The sequence below is a fragment of the Grampus griseus genome (assembly GCF_964374135.1).
Source record: "Grampus griseus genome assembly, chromosome: 11".
In the NCBI taxonomy this organism is placed as follows: domain Eukaryota; kingdom Metazoa; phylum Chordata; class Mammalia; order Artiodactyla; family Delphinidae; genus Grampus; species Grampus griseus.
In genome coordinates, this window is record NC_139005.1 from 96,190,590 (window position 1) to 96,212,221 (window position 21,632).

A 21,632-nucleotide genomic window follows, 5' to 3' on the forward strand; every position below is an offset into this window, starting at 1 on the left:
GAACAGCACAGTCACCTGTCCCCAGGCCTCCCCCCAGAAGGGTCTCTTCCCTTCCTGAGGGCCAGGCTCGGCGCTCCAGTGGGCCATCTGTGCCAAGCCTTTTCCTGCTCTCTTCCTCACCGGGCCTGCTGGTTTCTTTTACTTTGTATCTCTGAACAGCAAATGGGGTGTGGAGCCCAGGACTCAGGCCGGGGACGGGGAAAGAAAAGTTTCTGCCATCAGGATGCCTGACCTGGCTGAGCAGCTCCTGTTTTTCTGGGGAAATTCTACTCATCCTTTATTCGCTTGGCCTACCATCTACCCAGAAGAGATTCAGGTCCTGCCCTCATGCCTCTTACAGTTGATGGGAGGAGACAAACATCAACCCAATAATGACATAAGAATGTCCACAGAGGGAGTGGTTCCCGGGCTATGAGAGCCTGGCATAGGGAAAGTGTCAGGTCAGGGAGGTCAGGGAAGGCTTCCTGGAGGAGGAAGAACTGATGATGAGGCATTAACCCTTCTGACTCACTGTCGCCTCTGCAGAGAAGCCTTTCCTCATGCCCACTCAAGGTTGCCTCCTGTCCCCATTCCTTTCCTGACTGTTGTTCACCAGCTATGTCCCTGCACTGGTCTGAAGTCCTGTGAGGGCAGAGACGGGGTTTGTCTTGTTCACCACCGAGTTGCCTGTGCCTGGGACACAGTTGATGTTTGATGACTACTTGTTGATCAAAAACATAAATAACATGTGCAAAGGATCTGTGAGGAATCACAGAGACTAGGAGGGTGTGTGAAAGTAAGAACGGGGCCAAAAGGCACAGAGAGGTGGGGCCACCCCGAGAAGCACCCTGGACCTGTAGGTGTCCCTCCAGCCTCTGGGCCCCCTTCTGTCTTTCCCCTGTGGCAGAGACTGGGGTTGGGTGTCTTTCTTCTCCTACAGAAGAGTGTCACATAGCTACCCTGCCCCACTTGATCTGCGCCAGACACAGCTCCCCTGGGTCGAGGTAGGTGAGTACTAGATTCACTTGTCCCATACTCTCCGCCCCCCCACCCCCGCCACCGCCTTCCCTCCTCCATTCATTCCCTTGCCTGATGCTGTGAGGCCACTGGGAGCCACAAAGGGGCAGGGGGAGGCAGATCCGGGGGTCCCGATCCAGGGCCTCCTGACACCCCACCCCCAGGTTTCATCTGCGCTCCCCCCCCCCCACCATCCTGGCGCCCTTCCTCCTCCCTGAGGCAGAAGTGGAAGGAGAGAAGGAGCAGGGCTCCGGGCTTGGACCAGACCCGGTTGGAGTCCCCTCAGCTGATGACCAGCGCGTGTCTGGACACCAAGCTGGCTCTGCCCCTCACGGGTGAAATGGAGATGCCCCAGGCTTCAGCGGGGACAGAGCAGGTGCTGGGCGGACCTGCCTGAGAGGCTCGAAATCAACCTCTGGTTTTCCTCTAGGGCTCAGTTCAGTTACTGCCTCCCCAACTCCCTTTGCCACCTCAGCTGCAGAAGCTGAGGCTGGGGTTTGGGCTTCCCCCAGGGCGCCTCTGGCCCGGGGAAGCGGCTGAGGCCGGCGGCGGCGAGCGGGGTCCCAGCCCCAGCGCGGCGCCTCCGTCGGCACGCGGACCCTCCGTCTGCGCCGCGCGCTCCTGCAAACTTTCCGCGTCTGCCACCCGCCCGCGTGTACACCTGCTCGTGGTTCTGCGGCGCGGGTCCACACAGCCTCACCTGCCCCCGGGTCGCTGGAAGGTGCCTCAGTCATAGTCCGAGTCTCCAGGCTCACCCGCCGCGAGTTACGAGGACCGTCAACCCCAGCCTTCGGGATCAGTCTCCACTACCTCGGGATTTCGGGGGTGCCTCAGCCCGCTCACCTGCGCTCGTCTACACCGCCTCGGCCGACCCCAGGTCACTGAACACGTCTCAGCTCAGAGGCCGCGTCCACACCGCCTCGGAGATGCCTCATCTCTGGGGCCGCGTCCACACTGCTCAAGCCTCACGAGACCCTTCAGAGCGCGGACCGGGACACAGACCCCGCGACAGCCACTCAGCGTGGGAGGTGGTGCCCCGATCTTCTCCGGGCGCCCCCCACGCCCGGAGACGCCCGCGGGGGGCTGCTTACCTTGCCCGCGGCCTCACGCTCCTGTCCAGGCGATACCGTCTCTTTCATACATTGGTGCAAGATTGTCGATGGTGAAAGAAAATGTTGTATATCCTCTGCCGGTCACTTGGCAGTTCCCCACCCTCCCCCCTTTCCTCTTTTTTCGGCCCTTAAGACAATACTGGGCCCCAGCGGCCGGCCGCCGGCCAGGGAACTCCGGGCAGGCGCGGCTGACCGCGGCGGGGCGGGCCTTAGGCGGGGAGTGGGCGGGGAGTGGGCGGGGCCTGGAGGGGCGGGGCACGCGGGCTCCGGCCGCCCTCCCTGGGGAAGCCTTGGTCTGCGACTCGAGCTCCTGTTCCGGCTCCTGATTAGTCGGCAGGCCGGAGATGCTGGCGCCTGATTGGCTAAGGCAAAGAAGGGGTGCAGACAGTGGGGGTGTGGGGTTGCGGGATCCATTCTTTGCCTTTTCTTTTCCCCTGTGTCCGCCACTACTCTTTTGGGTCCTCCTGAGATCTGTATCCTTTTCCTCACTGCTTCTGTACACCCCATCATAACACTTAACTACCTCGAGGGTAATGCGTTTCTTTGTCTTTTTCTACAAAATAGGTAGCACCTTGAAGTCAGGACACCGGGTTTGTGCCGCTCACCGCTGTATCCCCAGGACCTGGCACCCAGGAAGCGCTCAGAACATGTTGATTGAATTCATGGAAAATGTACATACAGGTTTTTAGAGCTGTCTTTAAGGCTGGTAACATCCCTAGAGGGTGGTATTACTATTCTCCTTCTAGAATGGGGAGACTGAGGTGCAGAGAAACGCTGTCACTTGGGACATGCTACATCACTGGACCTCAGATCCCTACACAGCGATGCCCTGTGGAGTGTCCGGGCCTGAGTTTCCCATCTATCAAAAGGGAGTGGATTAGATCAGATGGGTTAGAAGGTGAATCGTTTCAATGAACAGGCTGCACCGAACGCTGTGTTTGGCAGTACGAGTGAGACGGCCCTGCCTTCGTGTTAAAATCCTGGTAGCCTGCAGCGCCCTCTCCCTCTCTGACCACCCCCTCCCCCCCAATCACAGCGGAAGTTAAAAGCACTCTGCTCAAACCAGTGTACCTTGCCCGCTTCTGAGGGGTTTGCGGGCATGTGGGAGGATTTTCCTGGGGGAACCACAGGGGTTATCATTAAGCAAACTGACTTGAGCAGGCACGCTGTTCTGGGGGGAGGGCAGTACTTGGGAACCTCCACCTCCCAAGAGAGTCGTTTTGATTGCAGGGTGGTCTCTGATATGGGATAGGGGAGAGAGCTTCCTCTGACAGAGGAGGATGTAGGAGCTGCTGCTGGAGTTGGGTGGGGGAGGGTTAATCGACTAAAGAAATGCTGAGATCCTGGGCAGTCAGATCCAGGTGTGCAGAGGAGCCAGCTTGGTGGCACAGTGAGTTCTCCCTGTGTCTCTGTCTTCACATGCCCTTCTCACAAGGATGCCAGTCATTGGATTTAGGGCCCACTCTAATCCAGTATGACCTCATCTCAAAGTCATTACATCAGCAAAGACCCTATTTCCAAATCAGGTTACATTCACAGGTACTGGTGGTTACGGTTCCAACATATCTTTTTTGGGGTCACAATGCAACCCACAACCAGACCCAATATGGAAAGACCATTCTGGTCAGAGGGAAGCAGAGCAGGGGCCCTGAAGCTGCACAGGGTAGGTTACCCTCCTAGCTGCCCACTGCTCTTTTGGGACTTCTCTCCAGCTCATCTCAGTTCCTGGTAACTGGCAGCTACCTAAACAGAGCCAGGAGGGAGCTGACCCCCTGGATATCAAGCCTCTCCTTCCAGCAGACCCTGCTCAGCCTGGGACCCTGAGGAGAGCCCAGCCTGCCTTCCCTCCTCCCCCTGCCTGCCTGGCCCCCACCCCCACCCCCACCTGCATCCCACATGCAAGATGGACAAGGACAATAAAAGCTGTTTCACCAGCAGGTGGTGATTAATTGCCAAGTTAATTAAAGAGGCAGTAATTACTCTCGGATTTCAGAGGAAGGAGTGATGTCTTAGGCAGGGGTGGGTGGTCAGCATTCAGGTCTCCCTGAAGAGGTGGGGACAGAAGATAGAATTTGAAAAGCCAGGAAGAATAAACAAACAACATTTTAAAAAACAAGTAACATTTAAAAGCTTCAGTCTTAGCTATATAGTTATGGTTTTATTTGACAGAATCAGATGATGGACTTAGATGTTTAAGCCTGTCTCCGTACTTTCCCATCTTTGAAATATTTCATTAACAACAACCAAAAAAAAAAAAAAGGCCGCGGGGAAGTTAAATATTTCTAAACTCCAGTTTGGGATTTATAAATGTCCTCAAATACACATTGCCTCAGTTTATACAATGGAGAGGACCTTAAAATTATGTGTAAATCAAATCCCGTTTGCCCACCCTGTACATCTTAACGCAAGTGATGCTCTATCTTCATTTCTGATTGATTTTCCCTGGCAGAGGCGCAGAATTCTTTGCTTTAAGTGTCAGACTCTCTCTGTCAAGTAGTTAATGACCTATAAAGCACTTAAAACGTACTGGAGGAGATGCTATTTGGAGGCACCCCGTGGTGTACCCTCTCCTATTGTCAGTAATCACCCCTCATTTATTTGCGCTTATTGGTTTGGAATTTGCTATCAGGTTTCCCTAAAGTGGAGCCCACCAGGAAAGGTCCAATTCCATATGGACCCAGATGAATGCTGGGGTTGGCACCCAGGGGCAGCAGCAGCAGCTGAGGAGGGAAAGAGACCTTTCCTTAAGAGCCTTTCACCACGGGTGCCCTGGTCACCTCTCAGCACACCTTCCCTGATTACCTCATTCCTCCTGCCGCTGTGGCCACCACAGCCTTCCCAGTTTCTCCCCATCCTCTGTCTGCAGCCTCAACCTATCTCCTGAGACCTGACCCATTCTCTCGGCTGCCTTTGGGACACCTCCCCCTGATTGCCACCTGGATTTCCCCCCACGTTGCCTCTCTACTCCTGTACATCTGGTTCTGTTTACTGAAACCAGCCTCTGTCCACTGGATGGGGGCATGGACATCCCTTCACCCTTATGCCTTGAGGCCAGTAGGTCACCAGGTCTTGTTGTCCCCTTTCCAAAGTGGCTCTAGAGTCTGCTTCCCTGCCCCAACCTCTACCTCCTCGGTCTCAGTCCCAGCCCCAAAGCTTTTGCTTTTGGAGGCAGCAGCCTTCAAATGGAACAGGCCACCCTCCCCAGAGCCACTCAGTCGAGTTGCCTCCTAAAGAATGATGTAGGGGATTTCGCTCTCCTGTTGCCCAAGCTCTGTGGGCTCCTCAGCCTGGTATCCAAGGCCCTTCATGACCTGGGCCTGGTGTCATCTCTCCAGGCTCCTCCCAGTGCTTCCCCTTTCCTGCCATCTCACTCCTTCCATCTTCAGGCCTTTGCTCATAATATTCTCTACCTGGAGTGCTCTCATCCTTCAAGGGCACCTCTTCCAGGAAGCCTTCCTTGGTTTGCTCAGGCATGGTTACCACCCTCCTTGAAGATCCCATAGACCTTCCCATGATGTGTTTTCCGTGGGTTACTGTGTCTGCCTGTCTTGTCACTCACTCAGGGACATTTACCAAGTGTCCACCAGGAGAGTTGTTGGGAGCACGAGCCCCTCTATCAGACAGGCCCAAATTCAAATCCGGCTTTGCCCCTTGCCAGCTAAGTGACCTCAGGCATTCACTGCCCCTCTCTGAGCCTCAGTTTCCTTCTCTGCCATGCCCTAGAGCTGGTGCATGTCCTTGGACAACTGGAGGATGACGCCAACCTGGCAAGGTCAGTGCTGGGAGTGAGAGGAGAGGCCAAGGCTGGGGTGAGCGAAGAAGCTGTGGCTGCAGCAACCTCCAGGGTCAGAGCCGTGAGGAGGCAGCCGTGTGCTCCAGCAGCACAAGGAGCACAGAGTGGGAGTGAGCCACTGACCGGGGGGGTGGTGGTGGGGTGACTAGGAGGCTGAATCGGCTCTTCCAGGAGGAAAAGTATATCCGACTCCTAGATTGCTATAACCAGTTGCCACAAGCTTGGTGGCTCAAAACAATATCCACTTTTCCTCTTACAGTTCTGGAGGCCAGAAATCCAAAATCAGTTTCCGTGGGCTGAAATCAGGGTGTCTGCAGGGCCATGCCACTGCAGAGGCTTTGAGGAGAGCCTGTTCTGTCGCCCTTTCCAGCTTCTAGAGCTGCATTCCTTGGCTCAGGGCCCCTACGTCCAGCTTCAAAGCCTGCAAGGTAGCATCTTCAAATCTCTTTCTCTCCTTCCATCATCACATTGCCTTCCGCCTTCTGTCTGTAATCTCCCTCTGCATCCCCCTTATGAAGACACTTGTGATTGTAATAATCCAGGATAATCTCCCCATTTTAAAATCCTTAATCACAAGTACAAAGTCTTTGCCATATAAGGTAATATTCACAGGTTCCAGGAATTAGGAGGTGGACATCTTGTCGGGGGGGCATTATTCAGCCTGTCACAGAAAGCAACCAAGCGAAGAGGTTCAGATCACTGACTCTGAAGCCATTTCTGGGGGCTTGAACTCAGCGGCACCATTTGCCAGCTTCCTGGCTTTGGGCAAGTTGCTACATCTCTGATACTGTTTCCTCATCTATAAAATGGGAACAGTGCCCAGCTCCAGACAAGAATTCAGTAGGCATTTAAGTATCTATTGGGCTGAGGGAGCTGCATGTGCCAGGGCCTGGAGGTTAAGAGAGACCCCGGAAGCGCCCTTCTGTAGAAAGAAGGGACGAAGGGCAGGAAAGGGAACAAGGCAGGGCAGGCTGGAGTGGAGGAATGAGGGTGGAGCCGGGCGGGCCACGTCCCAGGGAGGAGGGAGAGCGAGAGCGAGAGAGAGCGAGAGCGAGAGAGAGCGAGAGCGAGAGAGAGCGAGAGCGAGAGAGAGCGAGAGCGAGAGAGAGCGAGAGCGAGAGAGAGCGAGAGCGAGAGAGAGCGAGTGTGTGTGTGTGTGTGTGTGTGTGTGTGTGTGTGTGTGCAGGGCAGTTTTAGGATGGAGCATCGTAAGGCTCTCTTTAGTCTCCAACTCTGGGCTTGAACCCAGAAAGAAGACAACAGCGTCCTGAAACACTGAGATGTGGGGTAGGAGTGCAGGCCAAGGGGCCAGATTAAACCTGGGGTCAACTCCCTCCTCGGCCCCTCCCAGCTTCCTGCCCTTATCCAGAGAAGCTGGGCTTACCCGCGGGCACAGGCTGAGGGAGGCTGAGGCATGGGAGCTCAGGGCTTGCCTTGTATCGCTACAGTTACCATTTTTCTTTCTGGACCTGGGCACTCGGCTCCAGAACCTCCCTCCCCTGGGGACTCACTGCACAAACTTGTTCTAACAGATCCAAGGGGGCCGCCAGCAATCTTGGCCCCGCCCCCCCAAAAGGCACCCCCCCCCCATAGGAAGCAGTAGGCTGTGGGGCTGCAAGAGGAAGGTGGGGGGCATTTGAAGCTGGGTCTTGACTGGTTCCCAGGAAGCCAGAGTAGGGGACCTTCTAAAGGCCTGAGCACCCTGAGCCTTCCTTACCCAGCCAGCCGCTCTCAGGGTGATTGTGACCTAGCCTGGACACTAGGGACCCACAGGGCTTTGTCAGTGTTCCCACCCCACACTCCCCACTGGGCTCAGTCCTGCTGGCTGCTTGGAAGGTCCCAGGCCCCGCGTGGTCAGGGCTGTCTGGCCTGGCCTACCAGCCCCTGAGGCAGGACATTGCTGAGTCGGCTGAGACATCCCCCCGGCAGTGACAGAGGCTTCTGGGATCAGTTAGCAGGACCACCCTAACAGGGCTCACGGCCCCTGACGTGTGCTCCACAGGCACGCAGCAGCATCATCGACTGATCGGAGCCCCTAACAGCCTCCACGGCCCGGAGGTGAAGCGAGGGGCCTCCGCTGACCTGTCTGATGCGCCTGGGCTTGGCCTCCAACAATCCAGCACAGAGCTTGCCCCTTCCCATCAGGCGACAGGGGGCTACCTTTTCACCACGTGCACTTTCATGGCCCTGCCTATCCTGGTGGTGCGGATGCAGCTACACGTCTTCCTCAATTTTCACATACGTAAAATGGGTCACCTACTAATTAGCGATCGCTTTCTGGAAATCTGGGAGAAAAATCATTCTCCCTTTTTCAGCAAGAACCAGCACTAAATCACCAGCAAAGGAATAGTTGAATTTATTCTTTAAACAAATGGCTCTTGGGTCCCTGCTATGAGTCAGGCAGAAAGAGAGACGAGTAAGGTATCTGCCATGCGTGCTCAGAGAGCTCAGACCCTCCTGGGGATGTGTGTGAACCGATTCAATGCAAGGAGGTCAGAGCAGTCAGAGAGATGAAGAAACTGCTTGGTGGGGGGAGGGAGTTTTAGGGAAGGCTTCATGGAGGAGGTGGCATTTGAGCAGGAATTCCTGCTCAGGTTCAGAGGTGGGGAGTTTGGCACCAGGCGGAACAGCAGCCATGATTGGAGCATGGACAGGACTTGGGGTGACTTTGGGCCAGTGGGAGCTGGTCAGAAAGGAGGCTGATGGACTCCATGAGGACAGAACTGTCTGTCTCTTATCCCAGCCCCAGCACGGGGCCTGGCACATAGTCGGAGCTGAACAAATGTTGAAAGAATGAAGGGATTGTAAGAGCCCTGTATACAGGTCTGAGGGGTCAAGCCTCCAACCTGTGGACAGTGGAAGCCACTATGAGGTTTTGTACAGGTTGTAAGGTAGGGGTCCTGCTTCATCCTTTTGCATGTGGATGTCCATTTCTCCCAGCGCTATTAGTTGAAAAGACTGTTTTTCCCCATTGAATTATCTTGGCCTGTTTATTGAAACGAATTGACCATAAATGTAAAACTACTGCAGGGTTTTGAGAGGGGAGTAACATGGTCAGATCTGTGTTATAGGAAGATCAATTTGGTGGCAGAAACTGGGAAGGGCTGGAAAGAGGAAGGGTTGGAGACTAGATGGGTGGGCTCGAGGGAGGAAGGAAGGGGGAACTAGGGAGAAAAGCAGTCCCCAGATCAGCAGGGGCGCATGGTGGGGAGCCAGGTACAGGGCTGATGCCGGAATGTGACCTGCGGAGGGGCCTGTGGCACTCACTGGGGAAGCGGGATGGGGCGGGTAAGGGGGTGACAGAGAAAAAGCCTGTGCTCCTCAGCCCCTCAATGTCCCAGAGTGGGAAAATTAACCCCTCTCTAGATATGCCAATGCGAGTAGGTTTTCAGGTAACGAGAGGATTGTAAATGCAAAACAATGCCAATTACAGCAGCGTTACCCCAGATTATAAAGCTTCTAAGAAGCAGCTCACACCTCCAGGCCTGCTGTGCCTGGAAATTTCCAGGGGAGGCTGGGGATCTAAACATCCAGGCTGCCTGAGGCCAGGCCCCACAGCGGGTGTGGGCAGCTGGGCAGGCCTGGCCCCGTCACTCCTACAGACCTGCCTTCATTTCCCCAAGGAAATAGACCACTGACGGGCAAGAGGACACCCCCGGGTCCCCACAATTCTGAGCAATATTCTTAAGGAAATTTGTCCCTTCATGGGCCCCCCAGCTGGGGGGGCACAGAGTCCCTCCATGGCTCTTTCTGCCTCCCCCCTGCTGCCCTTTGCCTGCACACAGTTGGAACCAGCCCAGCGCTGCCCCTTCTGTGCTACAATGACCTTTAGCCGGTCAGCTTTCCTGAATCGCAGTCTCTGCTTTGGTAAAATGCAGAGACAAGCCCACACACACACACACACACACTTCGCAGTGTGTTTTCAGGATTAAATGAGATCTTGTAGATAAAGAGTCTGAACAACAGAAACCAGTGCAACCTCCATGCACGACGATTTGGCAGTGTCCGTTAAAATAGTAAATGTCCACGCCCTGGGCCCCAGCGATTTCTTCTCGCCATTTCCTGCAGAGAAAGTTTTGCAGATGCGTCCAAGGGTGTTCCCTGCAGCACCTTCTGTGAGGTTAGAAAATCATAAACAACTGAAAGGGGCATTAACAGGAGCCTGATTAAATTAGGATCCATCAGTCCTGTGGAATCCTTTGCTGTAATTAAAGAGTCTGGCAGTTCCTGTGTGCTATCACCGGCAGATCCCCACCACGTGGGACTGCATGAACAAAGCAAGAGCAAATAACACCTACAGATGATTCCATTTAAGCTTTTCAGAACCCCACACAAACACTAGATATTTTATGTTTGTCTATGTGCATATATGTATGTAGATGCAATAAGAACAGCCCAGAAGAAAATATGCCCCAATGACCCAGGGTTGCCTCTGGGGAGGGGATTGGGATGGAGGCTGGGAGGTGGCAGGAACATCAAAGAGAATTTCGCTTTGCTGTAGTGTCTACGTGTTTTACTGCAGTACATGCCTGTGTCCCCTGCAGAGATACACACATACAAAACACACGCCAACACCAAGTGCAGAGAATAGTAACGGTTAGCCTGACCCACGCACCATCAAGGCCCAGAGGCCACAATTCTGACTGCAGTTCAAGGAGGGCACCTAGGAAGGAAGGTGTCTCAGTGCCTCCTGCCAATGTCCGCAGCTCTTACAGTCTGGATTCAGGTCTGGGGAAGCCCCTCAGGTGGGCCAATGCCATCCCCTGGCGTGTGGGAGGGATGCACTCTGTTAGCCTGGCTGGGCCAAGGCCCCAGCCCGCCTATCCTGGCTGGGCGTTCTGCCAAGAAAACTCTTGAACTACATAAAAATCCATCCTGGAAATCCGAGAGGCATCCTTAGAACGGAGTGTAGCCTTTCAATTCGAATGGGGAAAAAAAGGCAGATTTGCCTGTAACTTGATTTCAGGTGGGTGAGGCCCGGTGGCCAAAATGCAACGACTGCGTCTGGCCGTGGCCCTCACGCCAAGGTCCTGCCATGTGCTGTGAAGGGGACCCCAGCCCCACCAAGGTTTCCAGTGTAACCAGCACGTGTTCCCATGGAAACTCTGCTTTGCAGAATCCTTTGGAAATTGTTTCCGAGGAGGGGGAACCGCTTCCCACACCCGCTTTGCATTCCTGGGTTTGGTTTCCAGGGATGATTTTCTCCAAGTGCTAAGAAGGGCAGGAGCAGGAGGGAGGGCTGGAGGCTGAAACCTGCCCGAAGGGGCAGAATGACCATTTCTAAGCCGCTACCCTGGAGAGGCCAGTGGAGGCTGAGGGTGTCAGCAGTGGGTGAGATGTTTCAGATGCCCAGAGGCCTGGAAGAGGGTGGCAGGGGTGTGACCTAGAGATGGTAGGGAATCCCAGGTCAGAGCTGGGGTGGGTCAGGCAGAAAGAAGCATAGGCCGAGACCGTGACATACATGTCCGCCCCGCTGTGGTGAGGCTGGGGTGGGGTCGGGACAGGAGGAAGCAGTGCCCGAGGCCTGGCCATCAGGGGCTGCCAGGGGCTTCTGCTACAAGCTCCAGGGCCAGGGGTCCACCCTCAGGATGGCTGCCATCCACCCTGCTGGTCTAAGGCTCCCCTTCACCTGGGTCTCACCTATTGCTCCTCAGCCTGCAGGGGGCCAAAGAAGGGGGTCCCCACCTCCAGGGAGGCCTGCCCCTCATTTAGCAGATTCCCTCCGCACTGCCCAGTGGCAGCCTGTTTTTCCTGAAGGATGAGTGGAGAAGGAAATACACACCCGCTGAGCCTCTGCAGGGCAGGGAGTTCCCCATCTGTCCTCTCTGAGTAACACTCAGCGACTTGATTGTTACTGAAGCCAAGGCTCAGGTGGACATGGCTTCTGGAGCTGGGATTCGAGAGAGGCCAGCGGCCACCCAGCCCCAGATGACCCCCAAGGGCGGTTCCTCTCTCTTCTCTCCTCTGCCCACTCAGAGTCCACGCAAACCTGCCCTCCAGGAGCTCAGTTCGAGCCCCCTCTGCCCCCTCCTCCTCTCTCGTGGCCACCTGCGCCCCCTGCAGTCGTCTGCCACCCCTCACCCCTGCACCAGCCCATCTCCGCAGGCTCCCAGTCCTGGGGGCTGGGGAAGGAGGGGTGCTTAGTCTTCTTGGCTCCGTACTGGGCGTCCCAGAACGTTCTCCTCTGGGGGTCCCCCCTTCCACCTTGACCCTCCTCCCTGCCTCTCTCCTTGCTCGCTGAAGACCTCAGCGCCTGCCCAGCCTTGCCCTGAACTGAGCTCGGTCACCACACTTGACAACGTCTGTGTCCACAAGAGGGGCGATGAGTTGGTCCCTGAGGGCCTCACAGGCCGCAGGGAAGAGTTGGGATTTTGTTCCAAGTGAGATGGGAACAGTGGGGGGTTTTGCACACGGGGAGGGCCAGGGTCCTGTGTAGGTCTCAGGATCCTTTGCTTCGTGGAGAGGGGACTGCAGGGGGCTGGGCCAGGGCGGGGAGCGCAGTCTCTCCAGGCTCCCCGCACTACCCCAGGGGCCAACTGGAAAAGGCTGATTCCCAGCCTGAGGGTCCGGGGCCAGGGGCTGAGGACGCTCTGGGCCCAGCGAGGCGGCCTCCTCCTGCCTTGCTGCCTTTGATCTTCCCTGGAGAGGCTCCGCTGCACGCTGCGCGGCCTGCCTCCCTCACCCGGCCCCCAGCCCCGGCCTCTGCCTCAGGCTGACGGAGTCAGGGGCCTGGAAGGCAGCTTCGCCTCCCTAAACAGGCTAGGAGTTCGTTAAACTGCCTTCTGGCGAGCGGGGGCCTCTCCCCGCAGCCCCGTGTTCCCCCTCAGAGCCCTCCTTGCCGTGTGCTCCAAGGCCAGGCTCAGAACCAAGCTGAGATGCTGTGAACCGTGCCACAGGCCCAAGGGGGCCACACACAGCCCTAGCGGAGGGGCTGGGGCTTCTTCCTGACGTCAGCCCAGGCCCACCCTGCCGGCCCCAGCCCTTACCCTGCGGGGGGGCCGACCTGCAGGGCTGAAGGTGTTACCCACAAACCAGCCGGGGGTCCGGCCGGGGCCTGCACCTCGGGCCACCACCCTCCTGGGCACATTGGGGTTTGTGTGAGAGGGCACCTGAGGGACTCTGGGGACAGCACTGGGTGTGTGTGGAGGGAGGACTGGCCTGCCCATTGCACGAATGACCAAATAGTGGAAAGCAAGGGAGGGATGGGGGACAGCAGGGGAGGGAGGGCTCAGAGCCTGACAGCCTGGGTGAGCCCACCCTTAGCCCTGGTCTGCCTGTGAGGTAGGTTACAGTGCGGGGCTGCCGTGAGGTGAAATGAGGGGTAACGTGAACACTCAAGCAGCAGAAATGGCTCAGGGTCAGACACTGCAGGGCCATGGGGCCTGAGCTTCTGCAGCACAAAGGGACCCCTCTGCCCACCCCAGGGGAAGGCCCAAGAACAGAGCTATGCAGCTGGACCACGACAGAGAGGGCTGGCCTCCAGGCAGCTGGGACCGGCCCGGGGCAAGGAGGGAAGGGGCCGGGCTGGCCTCGATCCCCAGGGGCCGGGGCTGGGGCATAGGGCAGACAAAGACAGAGGAGGTGGGAGGGGTCGAGATAGGCCAGGTGGAGGGGCTCTGGGGAACTGAGCTGTAGGTAGACCAGGAGCAGCGAGGCCCCGAGGCTGGGGAAGGTTTGAGGTGGTGGTGAGCAGGGCGTGGTGAGGAAGCAGTTGCCACACAGAGCGTAGGCGGCCAGGCTGATGGGAAACAACCTTGGGGTCCTTGCTGGGGGAGGCAGAGAGCTCCCTGCGTGTGCCCGGACCCTCGCAGTCCCAGGCCCCCACTGAGCCACCTCCCCGGCCTCCAGCTCTGTTCCTGAGCCCAGCCCAGCCTCTGCATGGTTCATTCTTGCCCACGCCCCATACCCCCCACGCCATCCCCCTGATCTACTTTGTGTGGTCGCCTCGTGCCTTTGGCCTAGTTGGGCGGGGGGCGGGGAGACGGGGGCCCTTTGCCTAGTTGCTCCTTTATTCACCTACGCTGGGACCCCTGTGCACACAGTACTGACAAGGGTCCCTGGCGGGAACCTCCTGGTGGTTCAGGCTGGTGCAAGAGGGCCCGTGTGTCTAGAGAGGGTAAGAAAGGCTCTGGGTGGTGTTCAGGAGAGCCCTTGGGGAGGGAGGGAGGGCCCGCCTGGCAGAGGGAGCAGCTCGGGCAAAGGTCCGGAGATGTGGCACACTCGGCGGGTGTGGCTGGGCTGCAGAATGGGGGGGGTGGGGTGGGGCCAGCCAAGGCAAGAGGGCAAGTGAGGTGATGGGGCGCCCCTGGGGCCTCGCTCCTGGTACAGATCGAGTCCTTTGGAGGGAGAGGCTGCCCCAGGGCCTCTGATCCAGGGCAAGACCCAGGGGCAGGCAGAGCTTGTCCTAGAGATTTTCATAGACCAGGTTAAATTCACCGTCACCCTCAGATCCATGTTGTTTCTCCTGGAAAAAAATAAAAAGAAAAAAAGAAATAAAAAACAGTAGGGAGTTGGAAAAGAACAAACTTGCACAACTTTAGTTTTAGGCAGAGGCAGACAAACAGATGGCTTCCCAAGCAGCTTTGACAGGGAGACCTGTCCTTGCGCCCAAGCCCACCGCACCAGCCTCTTCTCCCATCATTCCAGCCCATGCCTGCTCTCTGCCCTCCAACTCCACAGACCTCTTCTTTCCTGCCTTGGGCCTCCCCAGGTGCTCTTCCCTCTGCCTGGTGTGCTGCCTCCATCCTACCTGTTCCCTGGCTACCTCCTCCTCACTCTGCATCCCCCGAGAGCCCCCTTCCCAGCTCTGGCCTAGTCCCTCCCCAGAGCCCACCCTTCACAGGGGGCTACAAATGTCTCTGTGTGTTTGTAAGATCAGTGACCCTGTTCCTGCAGACCCAAGGATCCTGGAGGGCCGGAACATTTCTAGTCATCCTGCCAGGACTTCAGGGCCTGGCACATGGTGGGCACGGCCTGGGATGGCCCAGACATCCTTGGGGAAGGCCTGCCTCCAATCAGAGCCTAGTTCAGGGATGAGTATACAAAGGGCTTTGAGAATAGGAGATTCAACAAACAGAGTCAGCCTGGGCCAGCGGGGCCAAGCACTCGCTCCCCTCACTTCCTGATGGCTTTTCCAAGGTGCCTACCCACAGGCCTTGAGCTCCTGAATCCAACCTTGCACTTGATGGCGTCCAAAGCTCTGGTGTAGATGCTACTTAACTTGGAACTCATTTGAATTCAGGGGCAGTTGATTTTGCAGTAAAGTGTCACTCATCCACTTTACAGATGAGCAGACTGAGGTTTAAGAGAGAATCATGATCGGGACTTCCCTGGTGGCTCAGCAGTTAAGAACCCGCCAGCCAGTGCAGGGGACACGGGTGTGAGCCCTGGTCCGGGAACATCCTACATGCTGCAGAGCAACTAAGCCCGTGAGCCACAACTACTGAAGCCCGCGCTCCTGGAGCCCGTGCTCCGCAACAGGAGAAGCCACCGCAGTGAGAAGCCTGCGCACTGCAATGAAGGGTAGCCCCCGCTCGCTGCAACTAGAGAAAGCCCGTGTGTAGCAACGAAGACCCATCGCATCCATAAATTAATTAATTAATTAATTAATTTAAAAAAGAGAGAGAGAGAATCATGATCAAGTGATATGCCTTAGTCCCCATCGTGATAAAAACGAAGCCCTGTCCAGACCCTCCCAGGCTGGCATCAGTGTAGACTCCAGCTCCCGGCTTTAGCCACCTTCAGCCTGGGGAGAGCTAGGAGCCAAACACCCCTGCTTTACTGGCCAGTGTAGACACTATACCGTGCCCAGTGGCAGTTACGATTGCTCATCTTGCACGGCGCCTACGGGGTCCCAGTACGACATTAATCCTCATGGCAAATCTAGGAGGTGAGTGCTGTCAGGCTCCTCAGTTTACAGCCGAGGAGAAGCAGGCACAGAGGTTAGCCCCTTGGCCAGGGCTGCACAGCTGGTAAGGGGTGGAGCAGGGGTTCAAATCCACCAGACCTCCTAACCACTAGGCCAGCTGCCTCGCAGAGAGGGCTCTGATTCGGCAGCAGGTGGCTCCCTCCTCTGGTCCTATTTACCCGTTTCCCAGACGAGGAACAGGACAAATGGAGTAAGACGAGGCTCGCTGCCCAGCCCCTGCATACCTGGGAGAGCAGGTCCTGGTTGGAGGGCGGGCTGCTGGCCTCACTCTGGATGCAGTCGTAGACCTCGGTCTCTCGGCGCTGCAGGTCCTGCAAGAGACGTGGGAAGGTCACAGAAAGGTGAACAGAGGGGCAGGGCCCCGGCCGCAGCGGCCTGCTATACCTCCCCGCGCCCGAGGGAGCCTAGGGGCCGGGCAGACCTGTGAGGGGACACCCACCACCCCCAGCCTCGCCACTCGCGGTCACACGGCTGCACCTGTGCACCTGCCGTTCCCTCTCGGAGCCATCTTACCCCTTCCCCGCTAGTACAGTGCCACTCCTCTCTGTGCCCCTTGCCAGCCCCTCACATCACCTCAAGGCTCTAGCAGAGCCTGTGCTCAGCCCGGTGGGCTCTCCAGGCCCCCTCCCACCGTCCCTGCCTGTCCTTAGGTCCTTTGGTGCAGCCAGCAGCCCCCAGATGTGACTCCCATGGCCAAGGTTTCAATAGGATGCTCTCCTGGCATCCCCCCCTCACTCCCCTGGGCCAAAGCCCTGTCCCTGTGAGGGTCCCACCCACGCATCCACCCCTGTAGGTCTCCCTTCACCCCTCACCCCAGCCTGTGCTCATAGATGACCTAGGTACCCACTGGAGTCACACTCGTTCCCACAGCCGTGCTGGGTTTGTTGCTGGGTCACTAGCTGTGGTTGGCACACTTGGAGAACAACACCAAATGAGCTCTGATGACGGGGCTCCTCGCTCAGCTAGATGTGTGCCTTAGGGCCACACTCACTCTTGGCCCAGCAATGAACAGCCTGACCAGAGGCCTCAGGATGGTAGAAAGAGATGGAGCTTTGAAATCAGACAAGCCTAGGTTCAACTCTCAGCTCTGACACCTGCCAGCTATAGGCAACCCCGGAACCTCCCTGTGCCTCAGTTTCCTCGTCTGTAAAATGGGAATAATTGTATCTCTCTTTCAGGCTCAATGGATGATTAAATGAGATATTGTACATAAAGGGCCCAACAGAGGGTCTGGCGAATCCCAGGTGCTTAATAACTGTTGAATGGTCATCAAGGGAGGCTTGATACCTCCCTCCCCTCTCTGCGGTCACAGCCTGGACCCTTCCTCAGACCCTGATGGGCACCGGGGTCCCAGGCAAGGGGCAGATGCTGCTCCTTGGGGGATGTCAGAACAGAGCTACTAACAGCCTAAGCAAGAGGCAGGAACCTTTCCTTCCCACGTGTACATGTCATATGGATGCCGGCTGCTTGCCAAGGAGGTGGTTTCCCTGGCAACAGGCAAGCAGGGGTTGCCGAGGCAGGCTGCAGAGACAGGTGGTGCTCTGAGGCAAGAGAAGGGAGGGGAGGTGGGGTGGGGGGAAGGAGGCTCCGAGAGGTAGCGGGGCATGAAAACCTGTGTAATAAACCATTTGGCACTTGGGAGACCCTCACTTCAAGGGCATCACACACAGGGATGGCAAGGCTGCCCTAGGGATCTCTGCGTCAGAAAGAGGGAGGGTCAGGACTTCTGTGGTGGCACAGTGGTTAAGAATCCACCTGCCAGTACAGGGGACACGGGTTCGAGCCCTGGTCCGGGAAGACCCCACATGCTGCGGAGCAACTAAGCCCGTGTGCCACAACTACTGAGCCTGCACTCTAGAGCCCGCAAACCACAACTACTGAGCCCGCGGGCCTAGAGCCTGTGCTCCGCAACAAGAGAAGCCACCGCAACGAGAAGCCCGCGCACCACAACCAAGAGTAGCCCCTGCTCGCCGCAACTAGAGAAAAAGCCTGCGCGCAGCAATGAAGACCCAACGCAGCCAAAAATAAATAAAACTTAAAAAAAAAGAGAAAGAAAGAGGGAGGGTCTTGGGAGGGGTGCTTCCAACCTGCCTCTGGGTAAGGAAGGGGGCAAGGCTGTCCCAGGGAGGAGCCCAAATTCTGGTGAAAGGCATTTTCCAAGGCCTGCTCTGGCCTGTTGGGCTTTCATGCCTGCCCAGAGCACCAACCACTGCCGGCAAGCCTGGCACACGGGATGGGAATCTGCTCCTCAGCAGCCGGGGGCCTCCACCGCCTGTCCGCCCGGACCTGGATCCACAGATCTGACAGCCCCCCAAGCTGGATGCTTCTGGTCACAGAGTGAAGGGAGAAAAAGGGCCTCCTGGCTGACATGTCAGCAGGAGAGCAGATCTCGGGTCCCACAGATGGTTCCCTTCTCCCTCGTGTCCAGTCCACGCGGGCTGCCCACCACGCATTAGCCCAGAGAGGCCCAGAGATGTCTCAGGTCACACAGCCCCTCCCGCCCTTCGCTCCATGTGCTCCCACAGGCCTGGGCACACAGCTAAGTGATTTCCCAGCCAGAGAAGAGCATCCTGACCTGGGACCCCACAGGCCTGGGCCCCACACTGCAGGGGTCATGCTGTGGGTGGGAGCAGCTGCAGGGCTGAGGGCAGGGGAGGCCGCAGAGGTTGCTGCCAATTAGCAGCTGCTGAGTGAAGCCTCTGACAAGCCCTGACCTGCTGGGCTGCGTTTGCGTGCAGGGAGTGACTGGCATCACTAGGCTGTGAAATGCAGGACAGCCCTGTCAACAGGATACCTCCTTGGCCTTGCTTGCTGGTGATGGGGACTGCCTCCCACAGGGTACGCCCGTGAGGAGAAGGCCAGGCCTCTGAATGGGCTGGGCTGGGCTGTACTGGGATACGGGTCTGGGATCCAGGCCCTCTGAGCCCGTTGCCTCCTGCTGCCCAGTATGAGCAGTGATGCTGGGCCGAGTGGTCACCAGCCCTGGCAGAGGCGTGAAGTTCGTGCCAAGGCTTTTGTCCAGGTGGGCTGAGGCCAGAGCTGAAGTCAGCTGCCCTGGGCCAGGACCTAATCTGAGGGTCCGGGACATTGGTCCCCCTGTAATACCCTCCCCTGTCACCAAGGAAACACAAGAGCTGTGGTCTCACGGACACTTGCATGTTGAGGTTTGCATGGTGCCCTCTGCGGGGCAGACGGCTGAGACCTGGGGGCCTTGTTCAGCAAAGAGTGGTACTCAGGAGAGATGGAGCACCTCTGCTCTAGGTCAAGGTCCTGGCGTGTGCGAAGTAAACGGCCCACGGCAGTGACAGGAGTCTGGTGGGGCAGGGCTGGGTTTGGCCTCCAATGAAGGCCTCTTGTGCCAGGCTGAGGAGCTGGCAATGGGGAGCCCCTGGAGGTTTCTGAGTGGGAAGCGACAGCATCAGTGGTGTGTCGGAAAGGCCCCTCCTGCTGCCGTGAGGCGTGGGAGGGCTGGAGGCTGACAGCAAGAATGAGGCGCTGGGCCAGGCAGAGGCTGGAACACAGCTGGGTGGGGGGGCGGTGTCCAGATGCTTCTGAGGAGCGTGAAACTACAAGGCTGAGGCCCCACATTCGCCATGGAGCACCTATTCTGTACCCAGCACCGAGCCCCAGGGAACCCCAGCCAGCTGGGAGCTAAGAACAGGCCTCCGCTCAGCTGATCGCTGAGCACCTACTACGTGCCAGGCACTGGACTGGTGCGGGGGAGGGCGCCAGGCAGACCACGATCAGAAAGAGATCGGTGGCCGTAAGGGCCACGGAGAGACCCAGAGAAGGAGGATGGGGATGTTGGCTCATGGAGAGGGTGGGGAGGTCAGAAAGGCCTCCCTGCAAAGGTGTCCTCTGAGCAGAGAGCTGGGGAGTGAGACAGCAGCCCCTGGACGGCTCCAGAAAGGACACTGTGGAGGGGAGGGTGCAGCCAACACCAAGGCCCCCCTGCGGGGTGGGCATGGGGGGCAAGCCCGGTGCATCTGGAGAACATCAAGGAGGCCAGTGTGCCTGGAGCGAGTGAGTGAGGGGAGAGACAGTGGGAGGGCCTGTGGGCAGAGCTCTCAGAGACCACTGTCAGGGCTCCGGTGTTGACTCTGAGTGAGACAGAATCTATCTCACTAGACGGCCGAGGTGGTCATGAGAACGTGATCCGCAGACCTCCAACTCCAGGGATCAGCATCGACCCGGGGCCCCAGCTGCTGGGCTCTGAAACCCATCATTACGTGTGCACAGAGGGCCCCCCCCCCGCCACCGTGGGCTACCGCCAGCCAATGGCTGAGCTCAGCAGGGATGCCGTCACAGCCTCCCACCCTGGGAGACCTGGGACTCCTCTGACTGGGCTCCCCACGGCCTGCTGAATCTTCCCTAGACGGTGCGGCGGTCGGTGCATCCTCTCTGCCTTCCTTCACCCTTTCCTTTACCCAGGATGAGATCTGCAAGAGTCTGACAACTCTCCCAGTCTTCTCCATTTTCTCTCACAGGTGGTTTCCCTAATAAAACTATCACACATTTACCCCCGTCTTGGTGTCTGCTTCTCGGGGGACCTAGACTCACCAAGGGCCCTGAGCAGAGCGGGATGTGATCTGTGTTTGGGTGGGATCACTCTGCTGCTCCTGGGCGGAGCACAGACTGTGGGGCAAGGATAATAATGGGCCAGCTGATTAGAAACCAATTGCAGGACTCCAGGCACGAAATGGTGGTGGCTCCCACCAGCGTCAGCCCTGGAGGGGTGAGAAGGTCAGATGCTGGATATGTTCGCAATAAGATGTGCTGATGGATCCGATGTGAGCAGTGATGGAAGGAGGGAAGGAAAGGGCAATTTCAAAAGGTTTAGCCTGAGCATCAGGGAGGATGGAGCAACCATTCACTGCATGAGGAGGACTGTGGGAAGAGGTACTTCGATGGGTAAAGAATTGGAGATTGGTCTGAGAGAGAAGCCGATACGGGGTCCAAATGCAGTTGCTTCTGGTGTTCAGAGGAGGGGCCTGGGCTGGACGTATAAATTTGGGAGTTGTCAGAGTGTAGAGGGTCTCAAAACCTTGAGGCTGCTTCACTCCCAAGGAGGAGAGTGAAGATCAAAGAGAAAGGGCCCCAGGCCTGGACTCTAATGCTTAGAGGTCAGGATTTCTCTGGTTCCTAAGGAACCAGGGATGCAGGCTGAGGAGGCATGGTAGTGAGTCAGAGGGGCATTAGGAGAGAGTGGAATGTTCTGGAAGCAAGTAAAGAAAGTGTGTCTAGGAGGAGGGAGAGCTTGCTGGTGTCACATGCTGTTGCTCATCAGGAAAGAGGAAGGCTGGGAACTGACCACGGGGTTTAACAATGTGGAGGTCAACGGGGACCTTGAGAAGGAAGGCTTTGGGGGGCAGAAAGGAGAGGTGTGCAGAAAGCCTGACTGAGTGGGTCGGAAAGGAGAGCCAGAAACTGAAGACAGGGAATTTTGACAGATCTGTTATAAGGAGTCGTCGAGGAAGGACAGGGTCCCTGGAGGTGGCTGTGAGCTCAAGATAAGGAATTTAAGATGGAAGAAATCATAGCATGTTTGCAAACCGGAAATGTAATACTGTATCATTAGCCCTATATTAAAGGTTATGAAACCAAGGCTCAGAAAGTTTAAGTAGCAGAACCCGTGAGCAAAAGAACTAGGCCTTGAACCCCAGTCTGTCTGGCTTACTCCAAATCCATGCTCCTTAATAGGTCAACTTGGGCTTCCCTGGTGGCGCGGTGGTTGAGAGTCCGCCTGCCGATGCAGGGGACACGGGTTCGTGCCCCGGTCCGGGAGGATCCCACATGCCGCGGA

The 21,632-nt window shown here is 57.2% G+C and overlaps 1 protein-coding gene across 1 annotated transcript in view; it reads right to left on the reverse strand.

The window, feature by feature from the left end:
* Positions 1-13,909: 13,909 nt before the first annotated feature.
* The window catches only part of NFAM1 (NFAT activating protein with ITAM motif 1), a 33,510-nt gene continuing 25,787 nt past the window's right edge, over positions 13,910-21,632 (reverse strand). Inside the window, exons 5-6 of the mRNA XM_082666696.1 lie at positions 16,054-16,140; positions 13,910-14,365 (exon numbers count right to left, since the gene is read on the reverse strand). Coding sequence (XP_082522822.1) covers positions 14,306-14,365; positions 16,054-16,140 — 147 coding nt within the window. The 3' untranslated portion in view covers positions 13,910-14,305. The remainder of the gene's footprint in view (positions 14,366-16,053; positions 16,141-21,632) is intronic.